At 41.2% G+C, this 21,964-nt stretch overlaps 1 protein-coding gene across 2 annotated transcripts in view; it reads right to left on the reverse strand.

Moving 5' to 3' along the window:
* cgnl1 (cingulin-like 1) overlaps nt 1-21,964 on the reverse strand; it is a 28,060-nt gene continuing 6,096 nt past the window's right edge. Inside the window, exons 4-19 of one of the 2 annotated variants that reach the window (XM_035154606.2) lie at nt 21,457-21,562; nt 20,875-20,976; nt 19,487-19,623; nt 18,084-18,222; nt 17,535-17,747; nt 9,721-9,927; nt 9,510-9,614; nt 9,261-9,413; nt 8,523-8,693; nt 5,765-5,926; nt 5,494-5,583; nt 2,569-2,652; nt 2,210-2,334; nt 1,838-1,946; nt 1,569-1,732; nt 1-1,483 (exon numbers count right to left, since the gene is read on the reverse strand). In XM_035154606.2, coding sequence (XP_035010497.2) covers nt 1,330-1,483; nt 1,569-1,732; nt 1,838-1,946; nt 2,210-2,334; nt 2,569-2,652; nt 5,494-5,583; nt 5,765-5,926; nt 8,523-8,693; nt 9,261-9,413; nt 9,510-9,614; nt 9,721-9,927; nt 17,535-17,747; nt 18,084-18,222; nt 19,487-19,623; nt 20,875-20,976; nt 21,457-21,562 — 2,221 coding nt within the window. In that variant the 3' untranslated portion in view covers nt 1-1,329. The remainder of the gene's footprint in view (nt 1,484-1,568; nt 1,733-1,837; nt 1,947-2,209; nt 2,335-2,568; nt 2,653-5,493; nt 5,584-5,764; nt 5,927-8,522; nt 8,694-9,260; nt 9,414-9,509; nt 9,615-9,720; nt 9,928-17,534; nt 17,748-18,083; nt 18,223-19,486; nt 19,624-20,874; nt 20,977-21,456; nt 21,563-21,964) is intronic. The other variant, XM_035154613.2, reaches the window with a different exon arrangement.

Genomic DNA, 21,964 nt, shown 5'->3' on the forward strand with positions numbered 1-21,964 from the left:
TAAATGAAAGTAACTTTATTTTAGTCTCAGCAGGATTTAGGAACATTTATGAACAAATGTGTACAGAGAGGTAGCGGCAGGAATTCGTTTCAATCCTCTCCCCCCCCCTCCGCAGGCGTCAGACGTGACGTCAGAATCGAGAACAGAGAGTGCAAATCATCACATCGGAGCAAAAACATCGATTGTCAGTTTATCTCATCTGAAGAAAGAAATTCCCTCAGTCTGTTAAAAAGAATAAATGTGAGGAGGTCCACATTGTGTATGGTCTTGGGATATGTACAGAGTGGCACAGCTCAAACGCACACCAGAGGTTAAAGACTTACATCATGTTGAGTATTAAAACTTCATCCATTCGAGACAGAAATCACCAGAGATACAAGTTACATTAAAAAGTGTGTCCAGTATAAAAAAGGTCTTCAGAGATGAAATGGTTTTGATGTTTGCAGCTTCGTTCAGTGTTGTAACTGTTAATTCCATCATAAAAAATAAAGTGAAGTCAGCCACATGAAGCAGCCTTTTCCAGTAGATGTATAAACAATCCTGTGATGTCACTGATATCAGTAGTAACCTGTGTGGTAGATTACAAATCATTTCTGTTGATAACAACTGAATGGAGCTCCAGTATTACATCAATCATATTCACTGTATAAAAATGCATGTGTACAAAGTCCCTCAATTATCTCTCCCTATAAACCTCACTGAGCGGTTTTCAACCATGAATAAATAAAAACAAACATCCTGGTCCTCACTTCATATTTTTGGATTTGCTCTTCATTCATTAAAAAAGCTAAATATATTTTATCTAAACAAATGATACAAAAATGTATATTCAGATACTGTATGTAAATTTAACATAGTTGATAGGCATAAAAAAGTAAGTGTTAATATCTTCATATTGTTCACAAAGGCAGAACTGATTTTGTTGTATTACAGTGCATTAAAGGGAGCGCGTTCAAGTCTACTAAGGCGAAAATCATTATAGACAAGCGTGTGTCCTTCCACTTAATTAACAAAAGGGAAATCCACTGACTGAATGTAAAATTATCAAATTAATCAGTATGTACATTTCATTTCTACTGGACAGAATAACACACCGAGACTCAGAGCTGCTCAAATAATACTGAGTAAATGTATGGACGTGGAGACTGTACGCAGATCTAATACCAGGACAATTTTGCAAACAATGTTTCAAATCATCTCACTTAGCTGGAAAGTCTCGGAATATTTAGGCAGATTTTCTAGTGTGAGCTACAGTTCCAGCTGTTCTCCAGCTGTTTGGTCCAACAGCGATGCATATAAAGCAGCTTCGTTCTCCCACTCAGAGCTCGTTTACAAAGCGAAGGTGGACAGGATGTTGTCCTGACTGGAGGAACGTTTGTACCCGGACGACGAGCTGAAGTAGGTCTCCCCGTCAGTGCTGATGTCGTCGTCGTCGTCATCGTCGTCCAGAGTGTTGAGCAGCGGAGCGGAGCTGCTCTTACGCCTGCATGATACGGAACAATATTACAACTATGAAACTGAAAAGGTCTGTGAGAAAATCCTAAGACTGTATTTTGTGCGTGTTTTACCTGATCTCGCTCCTCAGAGCTTTGAGCTGACTCTGGAGCTGCTCGTTGGACTCCTGCTGCTCGTCCAGGTCTCTCTGCAGCTTCTTCTTGCCGTGCTCCAGTCGGTCGATCTCCTCCTCAGCCTCGTCCATCTGCCTCTTCAGGGCCTTTAGACGTAGATTCAGCTTCGAGAAGCAAACATGGAGCACACGTTAAAAAATGGTTAAAGATCGCCAAACAAATATTGGACCTATTATTTAATTCAAGGTGTTTGAGTGTGAATTCCATACCTGGTCCTTCTGATCTTGCATCGAGTTATGCTCTTCTTCAACACTCATCATCGTCTCTTTAACCTTCCTTTCTAGTCGTCGGTTGACCAGCTGCAGGTTGGCACGCTCCCTGTAACACACGCAGAGCGACATGTTACCACACTGACTGACACAAATTTTAAAAACACAAATGAGTAAGAGCTTAAAAAAAGACCCTGAATTGCTCCATTACCAACAGATCTGAACTTCAATAAATCATCTAGTTGTGATCTTTTTAAAACCCACACGTCTAGAAGTCATCTCCAAACTAATGAACCGCTCTACTTTTCAATCACCCTCTCTCTCTCTTCTCCACCACCTCATCTTTATTCCCAGTTGTAGTCTCCCTCTCACCTTTCCTCTCCCTCCAGCCTCTCCTCCAGCTCCTGTACGCGATCCTCCAGCTGTGCTACCAGGCCCTCTTTGTTGGACTTCTGGGAGCCCTCCATATGAGACACTCGACTCTTCAGGTCTTTATTCTGGAGAGGTCAGAGAGACACAGGTTGTGAAGTGTTTGACCAAGTGTTTGAAGTGTTTTTAAACCACAATTATATCTGTGTGTAAAAAAAATAAGAAAATAAGATGTGAGGATGGATACAATTAAAATGAAAATGGTGAAATGCATGAATGAATTGAATGAGTGTGTGCTTTGAACTGAGTTTGTAGAGAAACACTGTGTGTAGTTGTTTTCCTCAAGACAGGAGAGTGTGTACCTGTCTCTCCAGAGCCATCTTGTCACACTCCAGGTCCTGTCTGCTAGCTCTCTCCTGCAGGAGTTCATTCCTCATCTGCTCCACCTGTCAAGCCGAGTCCAGACACTGTCATTGCTACGCCCCCACACACCCACACACACTCGGATGACAATTATTATCAGACACTGTCTGAGTCTCACTCGCAACAGGAACCACTGTAGCTCGCAGTGAGTCGAAACGCTAAACAATACGAAACTTAATGCGGAAAGACCTGCAGTTAATTGGTGTTCTGGATTTTCTTGTTTGGCTGCATTCCACCTTTAGTTGACATCCTCAACTGTCTGTGGAAACTGGTTGTAGTAGAAAGAATCACCAAAGACTGTAGTAAAATAAATGTCTGTTGGCTTTCAAATTGTGAAGAAATGTTCATTTTTAATTCAAGTTCACTTTCTTACCAAGAGTTAACATCAAGATCCCTGGTGTCTGTATGGAAAAGTGGTGAGATGTACTTAAGTAAATTTTTGTATGTATTTGTACTTTGTTTAAGTAGATTTATTTCCTGGTATACTTTTCACTTTTACTCCACTACATATGACAGCAAATATTTGTACTTTCTACTCCACTACGTTACAATGCATTGCGTTACATGTTCACATAGCTTTTTATATTTCTAAGAGTAATCAATAACGAAAGGTTAACTGGTTCACTGATCCAATGTGGACAGGAAGCATTAGACCTTGCCTCCTGCAGCAACAGCAAGTACTTTTACTGTTAATACTTTTAAGTTAAGTTTCTTTAAAGCAAGTACCTACTTACTTTCACTCAAGTACTTTTAGGTTCACATGAGTACTTTTTGGTCTATTTGTTTGTACTTTTACTTCAGTAAAATGTTTGAGTACCTTCTTCACCACTGGTGTGCAAAGAGTGAATAAGTAACTACCAGCAGCCGGGCTCTGTCCCATGCTGATGAAATCCACCTACCAGTATATCTAAAACTCACAGATTAACACATCATAACTTGTTTGTGTAAAAACTTAAGCTTAATGACACGTTGTGCTTATGTGTGTATTGTAAGCTTTAGAGGTGCTGATAGGCAGAGTTTGTTACCAGGCTACCTTCTTACCCCTAAATCCTGTCTTAAGTTAACCCTTATGTGATATGAGACATTAGATCTCATATCATTTTCAGTAAGAATGCTAATAAGTGTATTTTCTAAAACCTCAAATTATTTCTTTAATGCTGGTGTCGTCACCGCACATTAAATCAGCTCAGAGAGGCCTGACTGCTCAGTGACATCCCAGCTCAAAAGGAGGATGAGAACTAATCGATACAGTGGTGATGCTTCTTTCTTTGTGAGAGGAGCTTTGGAATTGGTGATATTTTATGCCAATTAGTGGGTGACAGTGGGCTGCTCTGATGAACGATGGCCCCTATAACTGGTGCACCCAGCACAGTGCTTGAGGGAGCTGAATCAGCAGACTGGAACATAGAGCGAAACTAATCTGCTTTGTGAGAGACGGCAGGAGAGGAGAGGGGAGATTACTCTCATTTAGACAGGAGAGGAGCACCTGGTGCCAGGAGAGACGCAGGTGTTCTTCCTGCTGCCTCCGCCGCAACCCCACCACCCCGTCGCCATTCACCACCCCCACCTCGCCTCCCCACAGACATGAGAGCGCACACACCGGCACATACCCACGTGTATGCCTGTGTGTGTCTGTGTTGGTGTGTGTGTGTGTGTGTGTGTGTGTGTGTGCACCACTCAACCTACTCCATCCTGACTGCACAAAGCTCCAGCGTTGCCTTGACAACCGACCCCAGCCTCATGCTGAACCAATGCCACTTTGTCACAAAGCCACTCTTCTTCTCTGGGCCAAACATTTTTTAAGAAGGAAACCATTTAAGGAGATTTAAAAAAAGAAAAAGTCCACTCATCCAAACTAAGCTTCTGTAGCCGTCACTAAATTTTGGTCAGAACCTTTGAATCTGTGTCAGTTCCAGACCGAGAGGAACCTGTAACCAAAACGAATCACACCATGGTTTCACATGTGATGGAGCTTTAAAAGGTGCCATGACACTAACAACTGGATAAATGTGCTCCACAAGACAAATGCATTAGCATAAAATTAGCGAGGTTGCAATAAAATAGTGTCATTTCAGAAACTACAGGATCAACATCCTCCCGCTGATTAGTAAGCACTCTCCCACGAACAAACAACAGTCCTACAAGTCAATGTACTTTATCAAAATCTTACTTCACAGTGCCTCCGTCAGCAGCTTTATCACACAGGAAGGGAAAGTGGAGCAAGGATAAAAAAAACAAAAAACGAATTCAAGCCCAAGAAGTGGATTTGCTTTCGAGATGAAGTTACTGAGCCTAATTTCCAAGGGAACCCCCCAACCTGAAAACTTGAGACATTTGGCAGCTCACGTATTTTGGCTCGGGCGGTGCATTAAGAAGAGTCTTTTGTGACTGATGCACGAAAAATTGGATAGACGGCGCTGAGACCACGCTGGCAGGCCACCAACCTGACCGATTATGCAAGATCATCTTACAAAGCAATAACCCGTTCACTTCATCCACACAAGAAGTAAACTGGGAGTGTGGATTTTATGTGTAAAAAGAACGTAAACTCCAGAGTGTTCTAATGCACCAAAGCACCGATGCAACACACCAACCTGCATATGAATAATGTGAACTGGCTCTTGCACGACTGTATTTGAGACCTGAATTTGTTCAGCAGAGGTCACTTGCTCTTCGTATGTAGAGAGTAGCAGGTGCAGTTATGATGTTAGAGATGGAAGACGAAGTAACAGGAGGTCTGGATATAATTTACAGATTGAGATGGAACAGAGACACTTCTATGAGAGGATATGAACAGCAGGTCGTGACACAGGTGAACACTGATTATGAGAATGTGTGTGTGTGTGTGTGTGTGTGTGTGTTACCTGCTCTCTTCCTCGGTCGATCCTGTTCATCAGCTGGTCTCCACTTTGATGCTCTTCAGCCAGGTCCAACTCCAGTTGAGAAACCCTTTCCTGCAAAATGAATGAGGTAAGTGTTGCCATCTAAATACTTTTTCAAAAAATGTAGCTTCTGGTGTGTTCATATATCCTAAGTGATCATCAGAGGCTTATTTTTTCACAATTTGACATTAGTTACGATATCTGCTAAGGACAAACCCTGTATCAGTGGCTTTACTTGGCATCATGAACGTACCTCCAAGATTTTGACGTGTCGCGTCTTGTCGTCTTTAGCGTGAGCGTTGGTCTCAGTCTCCGCCTCCAGATCGTGAACCTGGTTCTCCAGCGTCTTCGCCCGGAGCTCAGCCTCATCTCGTTCCCTCTGACACTGCCGGATGTCCTCCTCACGGCGTGACACCTAAAACAAAAGAAATCCACATAATTCAAAACATTAAAAATAACTTTGCTTACATCATTTCTTATTGATAATAATAATAATAATAATAATAATAATAATAATAATAACTGCTCCTAATCGTGACACATTTGATCCCTGAAGATCAGTAAAACTCTTTGGGGCTCAGTGTCTCATTAAAGGACCCGTAGCATGTTTTAAGTACCACTGCAGTTATGATGTATTAAACTGGCACTCATGTTGAACATCCATGTCACTGTTATACATGACACCCACTTCATATCAAGTCTTATTATTATGTAGTGATGATTGACAATTTAGCTGCTGCTTAGCTAAATGATTACATGGTTCTCCTGAGTGACTAATGAATCCAACATAGCTACTGTAGTGTTTACCTCAGCAGCAGAGCCCCCAGAGCTACAAACCTGCCCCCACTCCATCATGCTTATACAATGAAAATTAATCATCTGGCCTAATTTCTCGCCGAAACAAATATCTGGCCATTAGCTCAGAATTATTACATATTTCATCTTGTAAATACTTGGGTTAAAGCTAATTTAAGCAATGGAGCTGAAGCAGAGCATGCAAAGACTTATTAATAAGTGTAATGGGATAATGGCACAGTCTCCCTCAGGCCCTGGATATCCATGTTTGTAAGAGTTTAAGTGAATTAATGTGATGATCATTCAATGAAATAGATTTAGGGAATGAAAATGATTTATCGCTGTTTTTACGCGGCCTTCTTGTCCTGAGCTCAACATCTACTTGGTTTAATAAAGTAAAAAAGAAGAAGAATGTGTTCAGCCTACACTTATTATTTTTACTGAAGGAATGCCAAGTTCACATGGGTGGAGATCTACTGGGCATTTCAGAGAAACTGGAAAAGTGGACTCACTAGGCCAAATCCAGAGCAATCAGTTTCTCGGGAGAGGCGGTGGAGGAGGATGTGAATGGAGCCAGCACAGCTTTCACAACAATGATATCACAACAATGACATCCTCCTCTTCCTGAGCAGCAGCTGCACCGAGATACATTAACTTGGACATAGAGAAGAAAAAAGGAAGGACCTAGAGGATACTGACCTCATCCTGACATATATACTTTACTTACTACCACATGACATGTCCAGCTGTAATAACTGTGAAATAGAGTGGCAGCTCATTATGCGTGATGAGTTTAGCAGCTTATGACAACAGGTTCCAGAAGTTAGTTCCTCCCAGAGAAGGAAATGTGAGGAAAAGCGTAAAAATCAAGACAGAATCTATAAAAAACATTATTAAAAATGTGCCCAGTGAAGCTCTCATTATAAACGGACCTTTGTGTTTTCAAGTGTAGAGGGCAGGGACATTGTGTGTATCCTTAAAGGCCTGATTGAGGCTTTTTTTAAATCTCACAAAAGACTTGTAAATGTCTTTTTTAAATATTTTGAAATCTTCATTGTTAACATCGACCTACATTACATTTACAGTCAATTCTCTTCATTTAACAGCACATTGCTGCCTTGTCAACAGGCGACTAGAAGACAAGACAGGAACAACCATCTCTTTTATTTTCTCTTCCTGTCTAAAACAGGACATTTAAATTCATTAAAAAAACTATCCAAGAGTGATATTTGCTCTGCACCACTGGAAAACTGAAATATATAAAAAAAACAGCTAGCATGTCATGATCAATTATATCTTAAAATGTTCATGTCAAATCTTCAGGGTTTCTGCTGGGTCTAATATGTAATAATCTGAATTTTAAGGTCTTAAATAAGTCTTTAAAACATAAAAATATTATGTACTAGGTTTCAAATCCAGTCTTACAGGTCTTTATTATGTTTGAATTCTTTTAAAGCAACTTCCTTCTTCCTTAACATTTTTTTTAAGAGAAATGTTTTGGCAGCCTGCATAGATTGTAATGTCTCCATGTGTTGTAGTTCTTTTTCAACGATATTAGATATTAGCACTTTGTAATGAAATTTAATACAAAACTGTGTGGTCATTCTAAATAAAGTCTCAAATACCAGAGTATTTATTTTACTGCCTTAAATAAATGCTGATAAATGAATAAGAGTAATCTGAGCCACTCCCTTTCTGACCTATATTATCAACATTCATCAAGTCCCCTTTTCAACCAAAACATTCCTCACATTCCAAAGTGCTGACAAGAATAAATTGACTCAGGCAGAGTGGTTTCACAATTATGACGTGACGTCCTCACAAAGGGATTTGGCACATTTCCATTTGAATTCTACCACAAAACATAAACATTCATTTAAATAAAGACCAGAGAGTTTTCTGAGACTTGACTCGGCTCACAGACTTCATTTTAATACCATGTTTTGGGTTTGAGAGGACGGCGGGGAGCAGAAAATACCAAAGTGATGACATCGCTTTCTGAAAGCAGAGGATGATGTGCGTGGGAGGAGATAAACTGGTTGAGTAGGAACAATGGCTCGTCATCTGCTGTTCTGCATGGGAGGGCTCAGTTGGCCTGACTAATGATGGCCTTGATTTGACCACTCACACCAAGAAAGCAGTGTCAGCATTCAAATGTGTGTTTCTGCCGTGAGTGGCCACTAAGTTAGAGGAGGCTGATGCAAACCCACTGTTACCTCTTCCTGCAGGGTTTTGGTCACCAACAGGTACTTGTCCAGCTCCTGCCCTCGCTCCTTCAGCAGCCTCTGCAGCTCTGTCAGCTCCCGACGGTTCTTCTCTTTATAAATATCAATCTGCTCCTGCAGCTCCCGAGTGGACGACTGGGACGCATCCACAATATCATTCATCTACAGGCAGAGAGAGAGAGAGAGATAGATAGAGAGAAATAAAGAGATAATTGTGAGAGAGGATGAGAGCTGTAATGACACTGAAGTGGCTCAAGAGTAAGTTTAGGATTTTCATAGCAAAACTCAATACCACATTGAATTGATTTCAATTTAGAGTCTCCAATCAATCTAACCCCAGTCTGCATGTCATGACTGTGGGAGGAAGCCGGAGTACCTGGAGGAAACCCATGCAGACACAGGGAGAACAGGCCAACTCCACGCAGAGAGACCCCAGCCAAACCGGGATTCAAACCTTGCTGTGGTGCAACAGTGCTCATCACTGCACCAACATGCTGCCACCTTTAGCACACTCTTGTCTTAATAACAAAAGTTAAATAATTGAATGGTTATAGACGAAAAACTGTCTATTTCCACCCCAATGAGGTCAAACAGTATCATTGGTTTGTCGTTGGTCTTCCTGAGTGAAACCATGTCCTCCGTCGGGTTAAAAGTATTTGTAATACAACTGACCAAGTCAAGACGCCCACTTATGAGGTGACAGGTGGTTACATGTTGAAGAGCACTCACCTCCTTCTGAAGTTTGTCCACTGTTCGGTCCAGCAGCCTCCTCTCATCCTCGATGTTGTTCTTCATGTTCTTGAACTGCTCCTTCTGAGTCTTCTCCTCTTGTAACCGCTCCTCCAAATCCTTGTGTTCACCGCTCATTTTTGTCAGGTTCCTCTGTAGCACAACACAGTATTGAAGGTGTGAAACCTTGCTCATGATATAAACCCACATTCCTCTATATGCAGTGTAGTTTCGTGCTGCTCATCTCACCTGCACATCCTCCAGCCGCAGGGTCAGTGCTCTGTTGGCGCGCGACATCTCCTCTTCTTGCTCCTTAATTTCTGCCAGTGACTCTTCAAATTGCTTTTTCTCTCTCTGTTAAGTGGACAAGGTTAGATATAATTGAAACTTTCATTCAAAATAACATGTGACCAGCCGTCCTGAGTTACTGACTCCCTCTCCATTCATCTTGACCCCTCACCTCCAGCCTGCTGGCTCTGTCTCCCAGCCTGCTCTCATGTAGCTTGGATTCATCGATGATGCGGTTGAGTTTGGCCACCTCGTTTTCCAGCTCCTGTGCTCGCCTGCGCAGCCGCTCGAACTCCTGGGTCAGCCGTCCTGCCTGGCCCTCCACTGCACCCTTGGCTGCCTCCACTTCAGCCTTCTCACGGACCACTGCTGCGCTGCTCTGCAGATCAGAGCGGGGCACAAGGCTTCAGTACAAAGGAAGCAGGAGTCTGTGACACTAAACATAAAGTGGAACGATGCATGATGGAACATTTGAGACTCCCTCAAATGTCTCAGGCAACAAAAAGCTGTTTGTAGTTTTCTCACTGAGCTTTTCATTCTGTGGAGACACAGAATAATAATCTCCCTCTGTAATTCTCCAACACTTCATAATTGACCAAGTGATGGCTGAACTGAACTAAATCGGAGCTTGTTGAGGCTAAGTCAGTAGACAAGCAAGGCAGACCTGCTCATCTCCTGTGTCACTATTGTGATATTCTTCTGGGAAGATAATTTTTTTAGACATATTTTGTGACCAATTCCAAAGGTTTTACAGTGTTAGTCTGCATGTTTGGCAGTGACAGAGTTAATGGAGAGGGCTCTGAGATCTCCCTGTGCCCAAATTTATGAATGAAGTGTCGGCTTTGTCTGAAATTGAGGTTGGAGAGACTGAAGCACAAGTCTGCGAGGGAAGGCGACAGAGAAAAAGAAACCTGACGACAACCAGGTGACTCAGTCTTCACGACAGATAACAGGTTTCGGCGGCAGTTACATCCGTCCCGTGAACGGCGACATTGGTTGACAACCATCTTGCATGGAGGTGGAATGTTAGGAAACTGGTTTGGCAATTTCATGTTTTGGACAGGGGAGAGAAAACTGCTGGCAAGCACAGGGGCAGAGAAGACATAGAAGACATCTTTGTCATCTGAAGTCTCTGTTGGAGTCATCAGTCACAGGTTTACAATGTAACACAACTGAAAAAGCTGAAAAACTTAAACGCTCAATGTTTATTTGAAATAAAGTGCAATGCTGTCCTGCTGTGCATTCAAACAAGACATAATGACTCGTTTGTGTTCCAATCAGTCAAACCACATCCGACGTGCAACGCATTGATTCGCCCACCCACACACACACACACACACACACACACACAGATTGACAGTGAACCTGTCTTTCATAGTCAGATTGGCTAGAAACAACACTGCATCGCTACACCTCCTGTGCAGAAGGGTAACCGGTGCCTCCCTGTTTCAGTGCTGGCAGGCCAGTCAGACCTGTTTTCCCTGTCACCACAGAGCTGCCTCATCTCTGTCTCTCTGGGTGATTTACACTTGTTCACACTAGCAGCTCAAAACCAGGCATTGGCATATCCAGATTATCTCTAGATTGATTTTACAAAGTCTAGAAAGTAAAAAAAAACAACAACACATGAAACATATTTTCTACAAGTCAGATCCAAACCACATTTGGAGATAATTTGACATTTCATTTGGACCGGTGTGGGTGTGGGTGTCTAAAAAGGCTCAAATCTAAATTCAGCACAACACACAACAACATTGTCAAATGCAAAGTGATGGTAGTTACGTAGACATGACGTCTATGTTGTTACCAAAATAACTAAAGTTGATGACGTCTGGACTAGAGTGTCGGTGCAGAGTCTGATGTACTTGTTCTTCTACAATAATCTGCCATTGGCACAGAGGAAAGATACCACAGACGTCATAGGTACTGGGGATGTCATTAACAAGGGCAGCATTTGACTAACCAAAAGGCAAAATGCAAACAGTGTTAACAGTTTGCAAATGAAACCCACATTTGCAGTTTTCCGAATTGAGGCACATCTAGTTTGGACACAGAACGCCGTGTGTCTTGAGTTAGTTTGTGTTACAGCAGATTCCTCATGCTGTTTTGAAATTCTGTTGACTGCAAAATCTGTTTACGATACTGCACCAAATTTTGATGCAAATTGCTTCAGTACTCTTGTGAAAATTTGCTGACAAATAAACAAACAGACAAAAGTGTAAGAAGATGTCATTGTATGGTTTGATTATACGTGGTTGGATTGGAAAAGGGGGTTGGGTGGGATGTGGGACTAAAAACAGCTTTCACTACAATAAAGCTTTGATAGTGTGTGTCAGCATTGTGCCAGTGCTCCATTTTAACAGCATACACAGATAGTTCAGCCTTCACACTTCTCTGCCTGTCCCACTTCCCACACTCGGTCATACGAGTTAAAAACACCTCCGCCACAGAGAGGGAGACACTGCTGCGTTAAAAAAGGACGTGCGAAGAATCCAGTGACTTCAGCCTCTTTTACACGTGATTTACAATCCTGTACATGAAGACCATTAATAACACACATTAGCTAACTAAGTTTGTATACACTAGTTTTTCAGTTTCATGTAAATCTTCACAAATTGATTATTAACTACAAAAAGTGAAAATTCATTTGAAGAGTTAAGTCCTTGTTAAAGTTGACCAAACAATCACCTATGGATTAGCACTAACAAAACAAATCACTTCATCAGCTATTAGACAAAAGTTTGTTCATTCGTCTATTTATTAGAATTCTTCATCAGTTCTTTAAACACAGTGATTTAACAAAGAGACTGACAACACAAGCAGACGTCACTCTACAAGTACAACACCACTGAACAATATGTGGTAATATCACACCACTTGTATATTTCGGTTTCCTTTGCCTTAACTCAAAGTTTGACTTGGGTCTTTCTGTGTGTTCACACTGTTTGTCTAAAGTTGCACATTAACTAACTTTGGGCCGTCTTTGAAGCGAGACATGAAAGTGGAGCGTGTGTCCCGTGGTCGTGTGCTCTTGGCTTGCAGTCATTCCCATCAAATCAGATTCAAGCAGAGCCGTTTGTCTAAAAATAAATTCAATGTATATATACGAATATAGGAATCCTCCCTATAGCAGGTATACTGGGTTCAAAATCATCAAGTTGAGAGTTGTAATTGTGTATTTTATGTTTATTAGACAGTCAGTTATTGACTACTAAGTAAAAAATGCTTGAGGCTTTGGAAATGGTTTATCTATAATCAAACATTAGTTAGTGAAATAAAACTGACCATGGCTGTTCAAAGTACAGGTAACTTCCTGAACAGCATCAAATTATAGAAAAACCTGCGTTGGCAGTGTAGGTGCCTTGATTTTCGTTGCCAGCACAAAGTATGAGTTACACATACAACAGCTTCACTCATTAAAAACTGTGCCTGGACCTGAGGTTAACTGGAACAGAAGGCCTGTCATGGTCTGAAAGGAAAGACTGAAGTAGAAATGAAAAGGTGACGGCTGAGAAGCTTTGGCATTTCTTTGGTGGAAGGAATCAAATCTAGTCTTGTTCTCAGAAAAATGGAAACAAAAACCTACTTTAAAAATCTAAGCTGCATGTTCTCCAGGGTGTATAACAGGAAATCACAAAGACAGATCTGTGATTATAAAACTGTACTCAGAGACTTTGAAGTTTATGATTAAAAAAATAATCATAAAAAGCACATTTAAGAACTTTTTTTGGTGAAAAATCCTAAATCCTTCACAAAGAACCAAATTTGACTCTTTGGAATTTAGCTGTTGACGCCACAAGCATCTCAACTATGGCTGCAATCATCATGATCAGTCACTGCCGACATCCGATATATATTAACTACTTTAGGGCTTCTAGATATTAAACATTTTACAATAATTGGCAAAATCGTTAATTATTGCACCATGAAACTGAATCATGGAATGTGACGGCAGAAAAGTTGACTTGGCATACAAATAAAAAAGAGTTATATGAAGTACACAGCATTCATCAAAATAAAGGATGTTAGTTGACTCAAGACTTTGACTTAAGGGCCTCACAGAACCAACTAAATCTAACTCAAGCAAAGTCTGAGCAGAAAAACAAAGAGGACAGAAAAACCCATGTTCAAGTTTTCCAGGCCAAAGGCCAAAGAAGACAAGGTTTGTATAAACCTGGGCGAGAAGGAACGCCCAAGATCCACATCCCACACAACAGCTTGAAGACTAACAGCACAAACAGAGATCTTATCCCACACTGTACACATTTACAATTAAGTAAGTAAATATTTTTAAATGTACAAAAAACATTCAGATTAATTTCATCTTGATGCGACAGAACATTGTAAAACAAAAAATCTGAAAAATGTGAACGATGTGAAAAAGGAACAACTACACCCTGACAACCTTTGAAAGCCTCAGATGTTTTTTTTCATCACAACAGGAGGCGCGTGTTCAACCCGACTCCTGAAAGTTATTTTGGCAGAGTAGGCTTCCACCACCTCAGCTCTCAGAGGCAGCGAAATAAAGGAGAAACAGAAAAATCTAGGCCGCTGCCTGTTTTCACACACACCTGACCCCGATCTGATGCAGCCACTTTCAGAACTGCAGCGTATTCACTTCATGTTTTTTTTGCGTGTTTGATGTCATCAGTCTATAAAGTTATCATTAAAGCCATTTGAAGAAGCAGTATTTCTGCAAGGATAAATAACTGTTTCCTCGCCGTCTCTGTCAAGATCCAGAAACGCTCTCCATCATTTCCTTCCACGCTCACTGCCCTGCGTTTCCTTCCTCGCTTTTCCAGCCACCTGCTAAATCAGCTCCTAAAGCTACGCTGGGAAATACAGCGCTATCATCAAACACACAGACTCACGCAGGAGTCCTTACTTTCAAAACAAGCCCGAGGGGGAACTCTTCTCCGGCTACGTACTGTAAGTTTGATGATCAGACAGTGAGGCTTCAGTTCACACACCGGCAGAGATTAGTTGAGAGGCAGGCTGAGATATGGATGAGAACGGCACGGGCCAGAAAATGAACTGGCGAGCGGGAGATCACTGCAGAGTCTTGTGTGGATACTGTGGAGTTAGCTAATGAAAAAATACAGCGTTTGGGATTGAGGTTACAGATGAGAGTTTGATAACAATGTGGCCGTGTTGCACACTGAGGCTGTAGGTGAAACACAACCAGAGCTGGAAACAGGGAGATAAGCACAAAGCTCTGTCTTTACAGGTGGGTTAGGGAGCGCACGGCCGAGACCAATTAAAGCCTCAAACACTGAGAATCTGGAACGCTGCAGAGATGGAGATGCAACTGCATCACCATGAAGAGGCAAAAAAAACGAAAAAAGATTGGAGTCTCTCCCGCAGGTCAGAGCGGGTACAGTGTAACGGAGCTGGAGCGGAGGGGAGAAGGAGGTCTCCAGGGAGCACATTCTCCACTTTGACCCCGACATTCCTGAAACAAACCCCTCTCACGACTCACCACACCTCATCTTTCCACATTTTTTGTATTATAGTAGCACATGCTGACAGTGAACAAAAGATGAAATCTACTTCCAAAAGTGCTGAGGTCTCGGTCAGTAATAGTTGTTCAAATAAACAAAGTAATATCTTCATTAGAAAGAATGACTAGAGATTTTTTTTATCTTAATACAATTCCACTTATTTCAGCTGAATGAAAAACACAATGCAGCTTTCAATTTAAGACACAAAACAGGCCCCCTACTCCTTTCAACTGGGTTGGCCACGCATCCCCTTTCCTACAACATACTGACCCACTTATTCAGCAACCCCCACTGCTATTATTGTGTGAAACAAACTCATCATTCATCGTCGACTGAGGTCCACAATTACCCCCGCTCTTTCAGGGCACAAAAAGAAGAGGGGACACGACGCAACTCAAAAATGGCAGCTCATTAGATTAGTGATGGCTTGCCACTGCAATTAACTAGTATACAGAGCAATTTAGTGCTCCAGTTTCCAGCATTCTTCTCCGCATGGGCTGCTCTGGTCAGCGCAAAATGTCAGGGCCACACAAAGACCAGAGGCAAAAAGAATGAAAAGATGTACAGTTCACTCTGGCTCTAATTTTTCACCCTTACGCAAAGTGGAAACGTACGTGAGACCTTCTCAGAACCTGTAGCTCAGACTGTCAAACGTTGGACTTCAAAAGAGATTTAAGTTTCATTATCTCATTACTCTGCATGATTTGTTTTGGCATTTGTGTCTATCACACAGTGTATTTTCATTACACAGAATGATAATGTATAATATCTTGAATAACATGGTGTTTGTTACTTACATGTTTTCAAAATCATGCTTATTTCCTTCAAAATTAGATAACCAGTGTGTCTTTTAAATGCAGATTTATAAGATCTTATCCTCAGTTTGCACACTGTCCCAACACAAACAGCATGTATAAATACATAAAGCACAAACGGTGTCTGTAGAGATTACTTTGAGTTGATGTTTTTTTCATAATAACTGATATGCTCAGTCTTTTAATCTACAAAAGTCTCACAAAGTCTAACCCGAGGAGAGAACATCAACTCAAGGACATAGAAGAAAAGGCTCCAGTGCTTGAGAAGTCTTTTATATCTTAAAAGAGAAACAAACAATGACTTCATCTCACCAAGTGTTTACAAAGCACGGAGGGTAAAGCCCTGATGACATACTCCCTCGGGGGAGCAGTTCATCTGTTTAACAAAAGGAAATGTTCTAATAGACTCTTGCTGCAGAGACCTGCTGCATGTGGACCCCCAATGAGCCGACAGGAAGCCGAGAACAAGGACGACTTCCACTCTTTGGGACAAACAGGACACATGTGAGTCACAGACTGACCGACTGAAAACAATGTGTCCCCAGTCCTTTCAGTGTGCCGTGTCCTGCCATGCACCACTGCTTGACTTATCTTAACTAACCTCCCACAGTTTCCACAACATTAGCTCATAGAGCCTCACTGCTTTTTCTAAAACTAATATTTATATTTATTTACTTTAAATCAATGGCTAGTTCATCACTGGTACTGTTCTCCTAATATCTCAATTTTCATGTGCAGCTTTTCAGGGATGTATTTTTTGCCGATGTGAAAACAGAACTGGGTGTTTCCAAGTCTGTCAGGGCCTTTCATTGAGCTACAACAGTGACCTTGTCAGGAAAGTACAGATAAATGTCTCTAAATGTTATCATCAAACTTCACGTACAATGTTCCCCCATAGAGCAACAAGCTGAGATAGGAGAACACGTCCACACTTGACCGGTTTGAAAGAAAAATGATGACAAGCTACATTTAACTGTTTGTTCTGTTTATGCAGCTTAAGTGTGTGAACTCGAGTAGAGTTTAATTTCCACTGTCATTTGAAAAAACATCTAACACTCTAAAGCAGTAGATTCTATGCAATCAGTGTTTAAAAAACTTTGTGTGCTATTTTATCATCGTTGTTATTTGTCATCAGAGTCTTTGAGCAAACCAGCTAAACCAAATCATGGACTCACTGATGATACGTACAACAAGTTAATTACCTAAATACAGGTCTGGGACATTATGTTGTTGAATGATAATATTATTAATTGCTTGGTTTATAATACTGGAAATTCTAGTAATACTTTGGACATTTTTCCCCCCCTGATCTTTGACCACAGAAGAACAGCGGTTCTGGTTTAAAGGGCCGAGCTTTTTCTGGACACATTGTATCTTGTCTGAATATTAAAACTCTGTGTCGCATCCGTGAAACTAATCAAAAGATGTAAATAATGTCACTTCAAAGCGACGCCCAGCTCTCTGATGCACCTACAGCACAACGTGCATGACAGATATGCAAACACAAACACAAACAGTTATAGCTCCCCATGATGAGATGCTTATCTCAACACTCCTCTGTGACAGGGTGTGTTCCGGGAATGGGGGAGGGCTGGAGAGCGAAGGAAATGAGGAGGAGGGGAGGTAGAGAGACAAGGGGAGGGAGGGGAAACATACGGCAGGCTGATTACCTGCTTGGCCTCCTCCAAAGATGTCTGGAGCCTGCTCATTTCCTTCTCATACTGGTCCCTCATCTTGTCTACCTCCTGATCATGAGCAGCAACTTCCTCCTTCAGGGCTCCTTTCAGCGCTGTCAGCTCCCTCTCTCGCCTCCTCAGCACTTCCTCCTGCTCCTCTTTGGCCAGGAGAACTTCCTGTATGTCCACCTTCAGCTGCATCATGTCCTGTGGAAAACAAGGGCGGTTTGGTGACTTTTCATTACGGCTGAATCTGCAGAATCAAGACCAGAGTTGATCAGCCACGTATGACTGTTATTACAGTATTTAAAGATAAAAAGATGCAGTGTTAACATTTAAGACGAGAGAATGTAAACATTTGGAAATAATCAATATCAGTTTAATCATTATTTAGATGTTTCAATATTGTAATCCGGTTTATTCCGTAGTGTCTCCAGACCAAAATCCTTCAAAACAACCTTCACCATAGAGCACTAAACTGACATGCGAACATGATGCTTTGTGTTAGTTCATTGTGACAGAACAATGAACACTGAGCATTACCGCCATCATGATGTCTTTCTCTCCATCGTCTGCTGACTTCTTGGCCGAGTCGAGCTCGTCGTGCATCTCCGACAGCTGGTCCTGCAGGTCTCTGATCTCTGTCTGGTACTGCTCCCTCTCCATCTTCACCTGGAACAGCCTGGCCAACCACAGAACACGTCACATCACAGCGCGGGAACCCTACATACTTTACATCTGCACGTACACACCCACACACCTGCACCTTAATTCGCACATACAGATGGGAACACCTGCACTGGGTCTGAATGCGAGGCATACATACTGCAGAGGTTGACATGAACACCTGACCCAAGGCAAACCAATAATGTGTAAAATGCCTCTGCACGACCACACCGAGGGGGAGGGTGATAAGTGATGTGTAGCACCTCAAACAACTCACCACACGGTAATGTTGACTGAAGAGGAAGATCTATAGAGGGGAGCGACCAGCAGCTGAATGGCTACAGCTCATGCAATATAACTGTCCCTTGTTAAATATAAATCTGGTCATAGCCCTGTGTCCTCTTTCTGCCTTTTCAATATCTAGTGTCCAATAAAATACAAAAATGCTTTAAATAATAGTGAGAAAATTAGAGAATGTTTCCTCAAACCTTGGATCCTGGATTCAAGAGATCAACACTAACAGAACAACAGGTACATGATAAATAAACATAAAGGGGGTGGAAACTGAGCTGCGTGTTAGAGCGGACACTTTGAAAAGTAAATGAATCACCTAACTCATATTAATGAGAAGGGTAAAAGATAAACCTAACAAACCAGAGAAGACACAAAGGTCTGTATAAGGAAACGAAGGAGGAGACATGGTAACCACTTCATCAACAGACGTCCTACACTGATCAGTGAGATAGCACGTGGAAAATAAGGTCTAAATAAGCAGCTAATGAATAACACCCTAAGCTAATTATTATTATTATTTATTATTATATGACCTGGTGATGTTAACAGTAGTAGCATGGTTCTTCATTTCACCTCCAAACAAGGAGTTTCACCAGGAGAGTGTAAAGTACAAGAGATTCATGTTATTCCTCCCTGTTCCCAACTCCTTCTGTGCACGATCCTCAACAAATCAGTTGGAATCAATAGTAAAGCAACAAGAGAACGATCCCTCCCCAGTTTCCCAACACAAACATCACCAGATGTGTTCATCGAGGCTGCATAGAAACAAAACAACCAAGATAGAGATGCCACTAAAGGGAGCTGAACTTAGATGTTTTGCCTCCAATCCACCAACTTCTTCAAGCTAGATTTTAATATTTTATTATTTTACTGATAATTCAAAAAGTCAGCACAACATTCTGGAAATGCTAAATATAGCTAATCTAAGGATGCATCTATGCTGCTCATTACTGCCCGGCCACTCTCCAGTGTCGTTTTGCACTTACTCTTCGACTGTGTTCTGCAGCTCAGTCTCAGTTTTGGTCAGTTTTGCCTTCAGACGCTTGCACTCCTCTAAGCTCCACTCCAGTTCCTGTTGCAGATCCTTCAACCGTGCTGCTGTCCTCCTGTCCCCCTGACTCCTCTGATGGTGAAATATTAAATAAATTACTTTTTGGCATTTGGACTGAATTGATCAGACCACCTCAATGAAGATAAAATAAATTTTACTTAGAAAAATCTGTTTTAAATATTGCAAATGACAGGACAGGATAAAATTAACTTTATTATTTCCCAAAAGGGAAACGGTTTGGGATATAGACTTAGACAAATATATAAAATCAATGACACCAGGTAGAGTGATTAAAAGGAAGTACATAGTTACAAAAGTAAGATGATCAGTGAAAGCCAAGTATATAGCCGATAGTTAAATAAAACAGAAAATCATAAAGACCAATAGAGTGATGAGCAAATGTAAATAGAATCCAGACAATATCAGCATAAGTAATTGCATCATAAAACGAAGCTTCCATCTCTATGAAAGTGCAGTTTATAAAATGTGCATGTGATAATAATTGACTGAAAATGGTTTCATCCCCAAGTAAAATGTATTCCAGACACTTAAACTTAACTTTTGATGCAGCACAAACAACAGGGTTTTAAATTTCTGTTTACTCTATTTGAAGTTGAGATGGAATTTCTTGCTTCATATAATCATTGCGACGTGAATGTTGATTGCACAATATCATTGTTATAGAAGAAAGACACCACTGGCATTTAGATTGGCCCACTGTAAGCCTAGCTTTGGTTTGGAAATCCGTCTGGCACTGGGTACAATATCTCTGGGGAAAATAAAGGTTTGATTTACAGCACAAAGAAAGTGCATCTGTCATGGCACAACCAAAACAGGAAGGGCAAATAAGGCAATGAAGAGGAAAAGTGAAAATAAGCAAAGCAAGAGTGAACAGGCATTCATTCAAGTAGATTCTAGATTCACTTCAGCTCCAGGGCTTGAGCGGGTTCAGCACTGGGTTGGCATCATTTCTTCTAGATCAATAAGTAACATAACCTGATGACTTATTAATACTACTGGATGTTTTACTCTGCCTTTATCCTAGCACTCAGTATGGAAATCGAAAACAAAATAAAACCATTGCCCATTCGCTTTATTTTTCAGTTGATGAAAATGTGCCTTGGTGCTCAGCTTAGCCAATCATAACTCCGACCAATAGTCCCAAAATGTCTCTCTAAATTCAACAAGTTGCACAGTAATCCCTTAAACCTATTTTCCAACCGAGATTAGAGGATATGCTGCTCAAACAACAAGTTCAGTAATAAACTGACATGCCAACATAAACAAGCATGGTGTTAGGAGGCAGAGTCAGACGGCTGTTACCGTGGTTTGATCCTCAAGTTGTCTCTTGACTTGGACCATTTCTTTCTCCAGTTCGTCGTTTTGTTCCTGCAGAGCTTTGGTCTGTGCCGAGACGTCCAGCGACTGAGAGAAGATCACAGAGATTTAAGAACTGGTTATTTCTTCTTTGTTGATTAGGAATAAAAATACAGATTATTTCGACTCTGGCGCTCAGCGATTTAAGTAAAAGGTAAATATTTAATAGCTGAACAGTGATGTGATATAATGATATTCAAAGTAAACAGCCCCACTGCCAAAGCCTTGGAGGCTGAGATAATATGCACAGTTTTACAGGTTCTCATAAAATGGATCTGAAACAACAAATGTCTTCAGTGCTTTGAAGCAAACCCGGATGTTAGGATAGCATTTAATGTTTACTTTGAAATTTCAAATACATTTGTTGCATTTATCTTCCTGTTCAATATTCAAACATTTAACCAGCCAAAACATCTCACACCCAGTTACTGTAAAATCATGAAGGTGAAATTTAACAACCCCAAATCTATGATTTGAATATAAAAATATGGAAAGATCCCCTTTGATATGTAGTTGGCAATTTCTCACTTTGTTGTCGCCTTGTGCACTCGTAGTGGCCCGAGACTTCAACGTCTGTATCTTCTCAAAGACCAGGTTGACCTTTCTCTTTGTCGTTTCATCGTTATCGCTGCTTCTGCAGACACACACACACACACGCGCGCACACACACACACATTTTAATGCACACTGTTTACTTTAGGTTGAAAGCAACCCTCTCTCAGTGTTTGGGGGTCAAGAATAAATCCCAGACTGTTGGGTCATGAAGGCTGGAGCTGCTTTGAAGTGTAACCTCACAGCACAAACAACCTCATGACACCCGTCTAATGAAACAGGAGGCACGAGAGTGGAACAATCAAATGTACACGCTGTTAATAATTGTTGAAGAGTCACATTCCCTCACCTGGTAAATTAGTCGGAACCAGATAAAAATGATGGAGCAACTGTCCTTAAGAAACATAACAATTTCAAGTGATTTCAAATGAGACATAATGTTATTGCTTGCTCCTGATGTTAAATAAACACTGACAGGCAAGAA

Source organism: Hippoglossus stenolepis, chromosome 1 (assembly GCF_022539355.2).
Source record: "Hippoglossus stenolepis isolate QCI-W04-F060 chromosome 1, HSTE1.2, whole genome shotgun sequence".
Lineage (NCBI taxonomy): Eukaryota > Metazoa > Chordata > Actinopteri > Pleuronectiformes > Pleuronectidae > Hippoglossus > Hippoglossus stenolepis.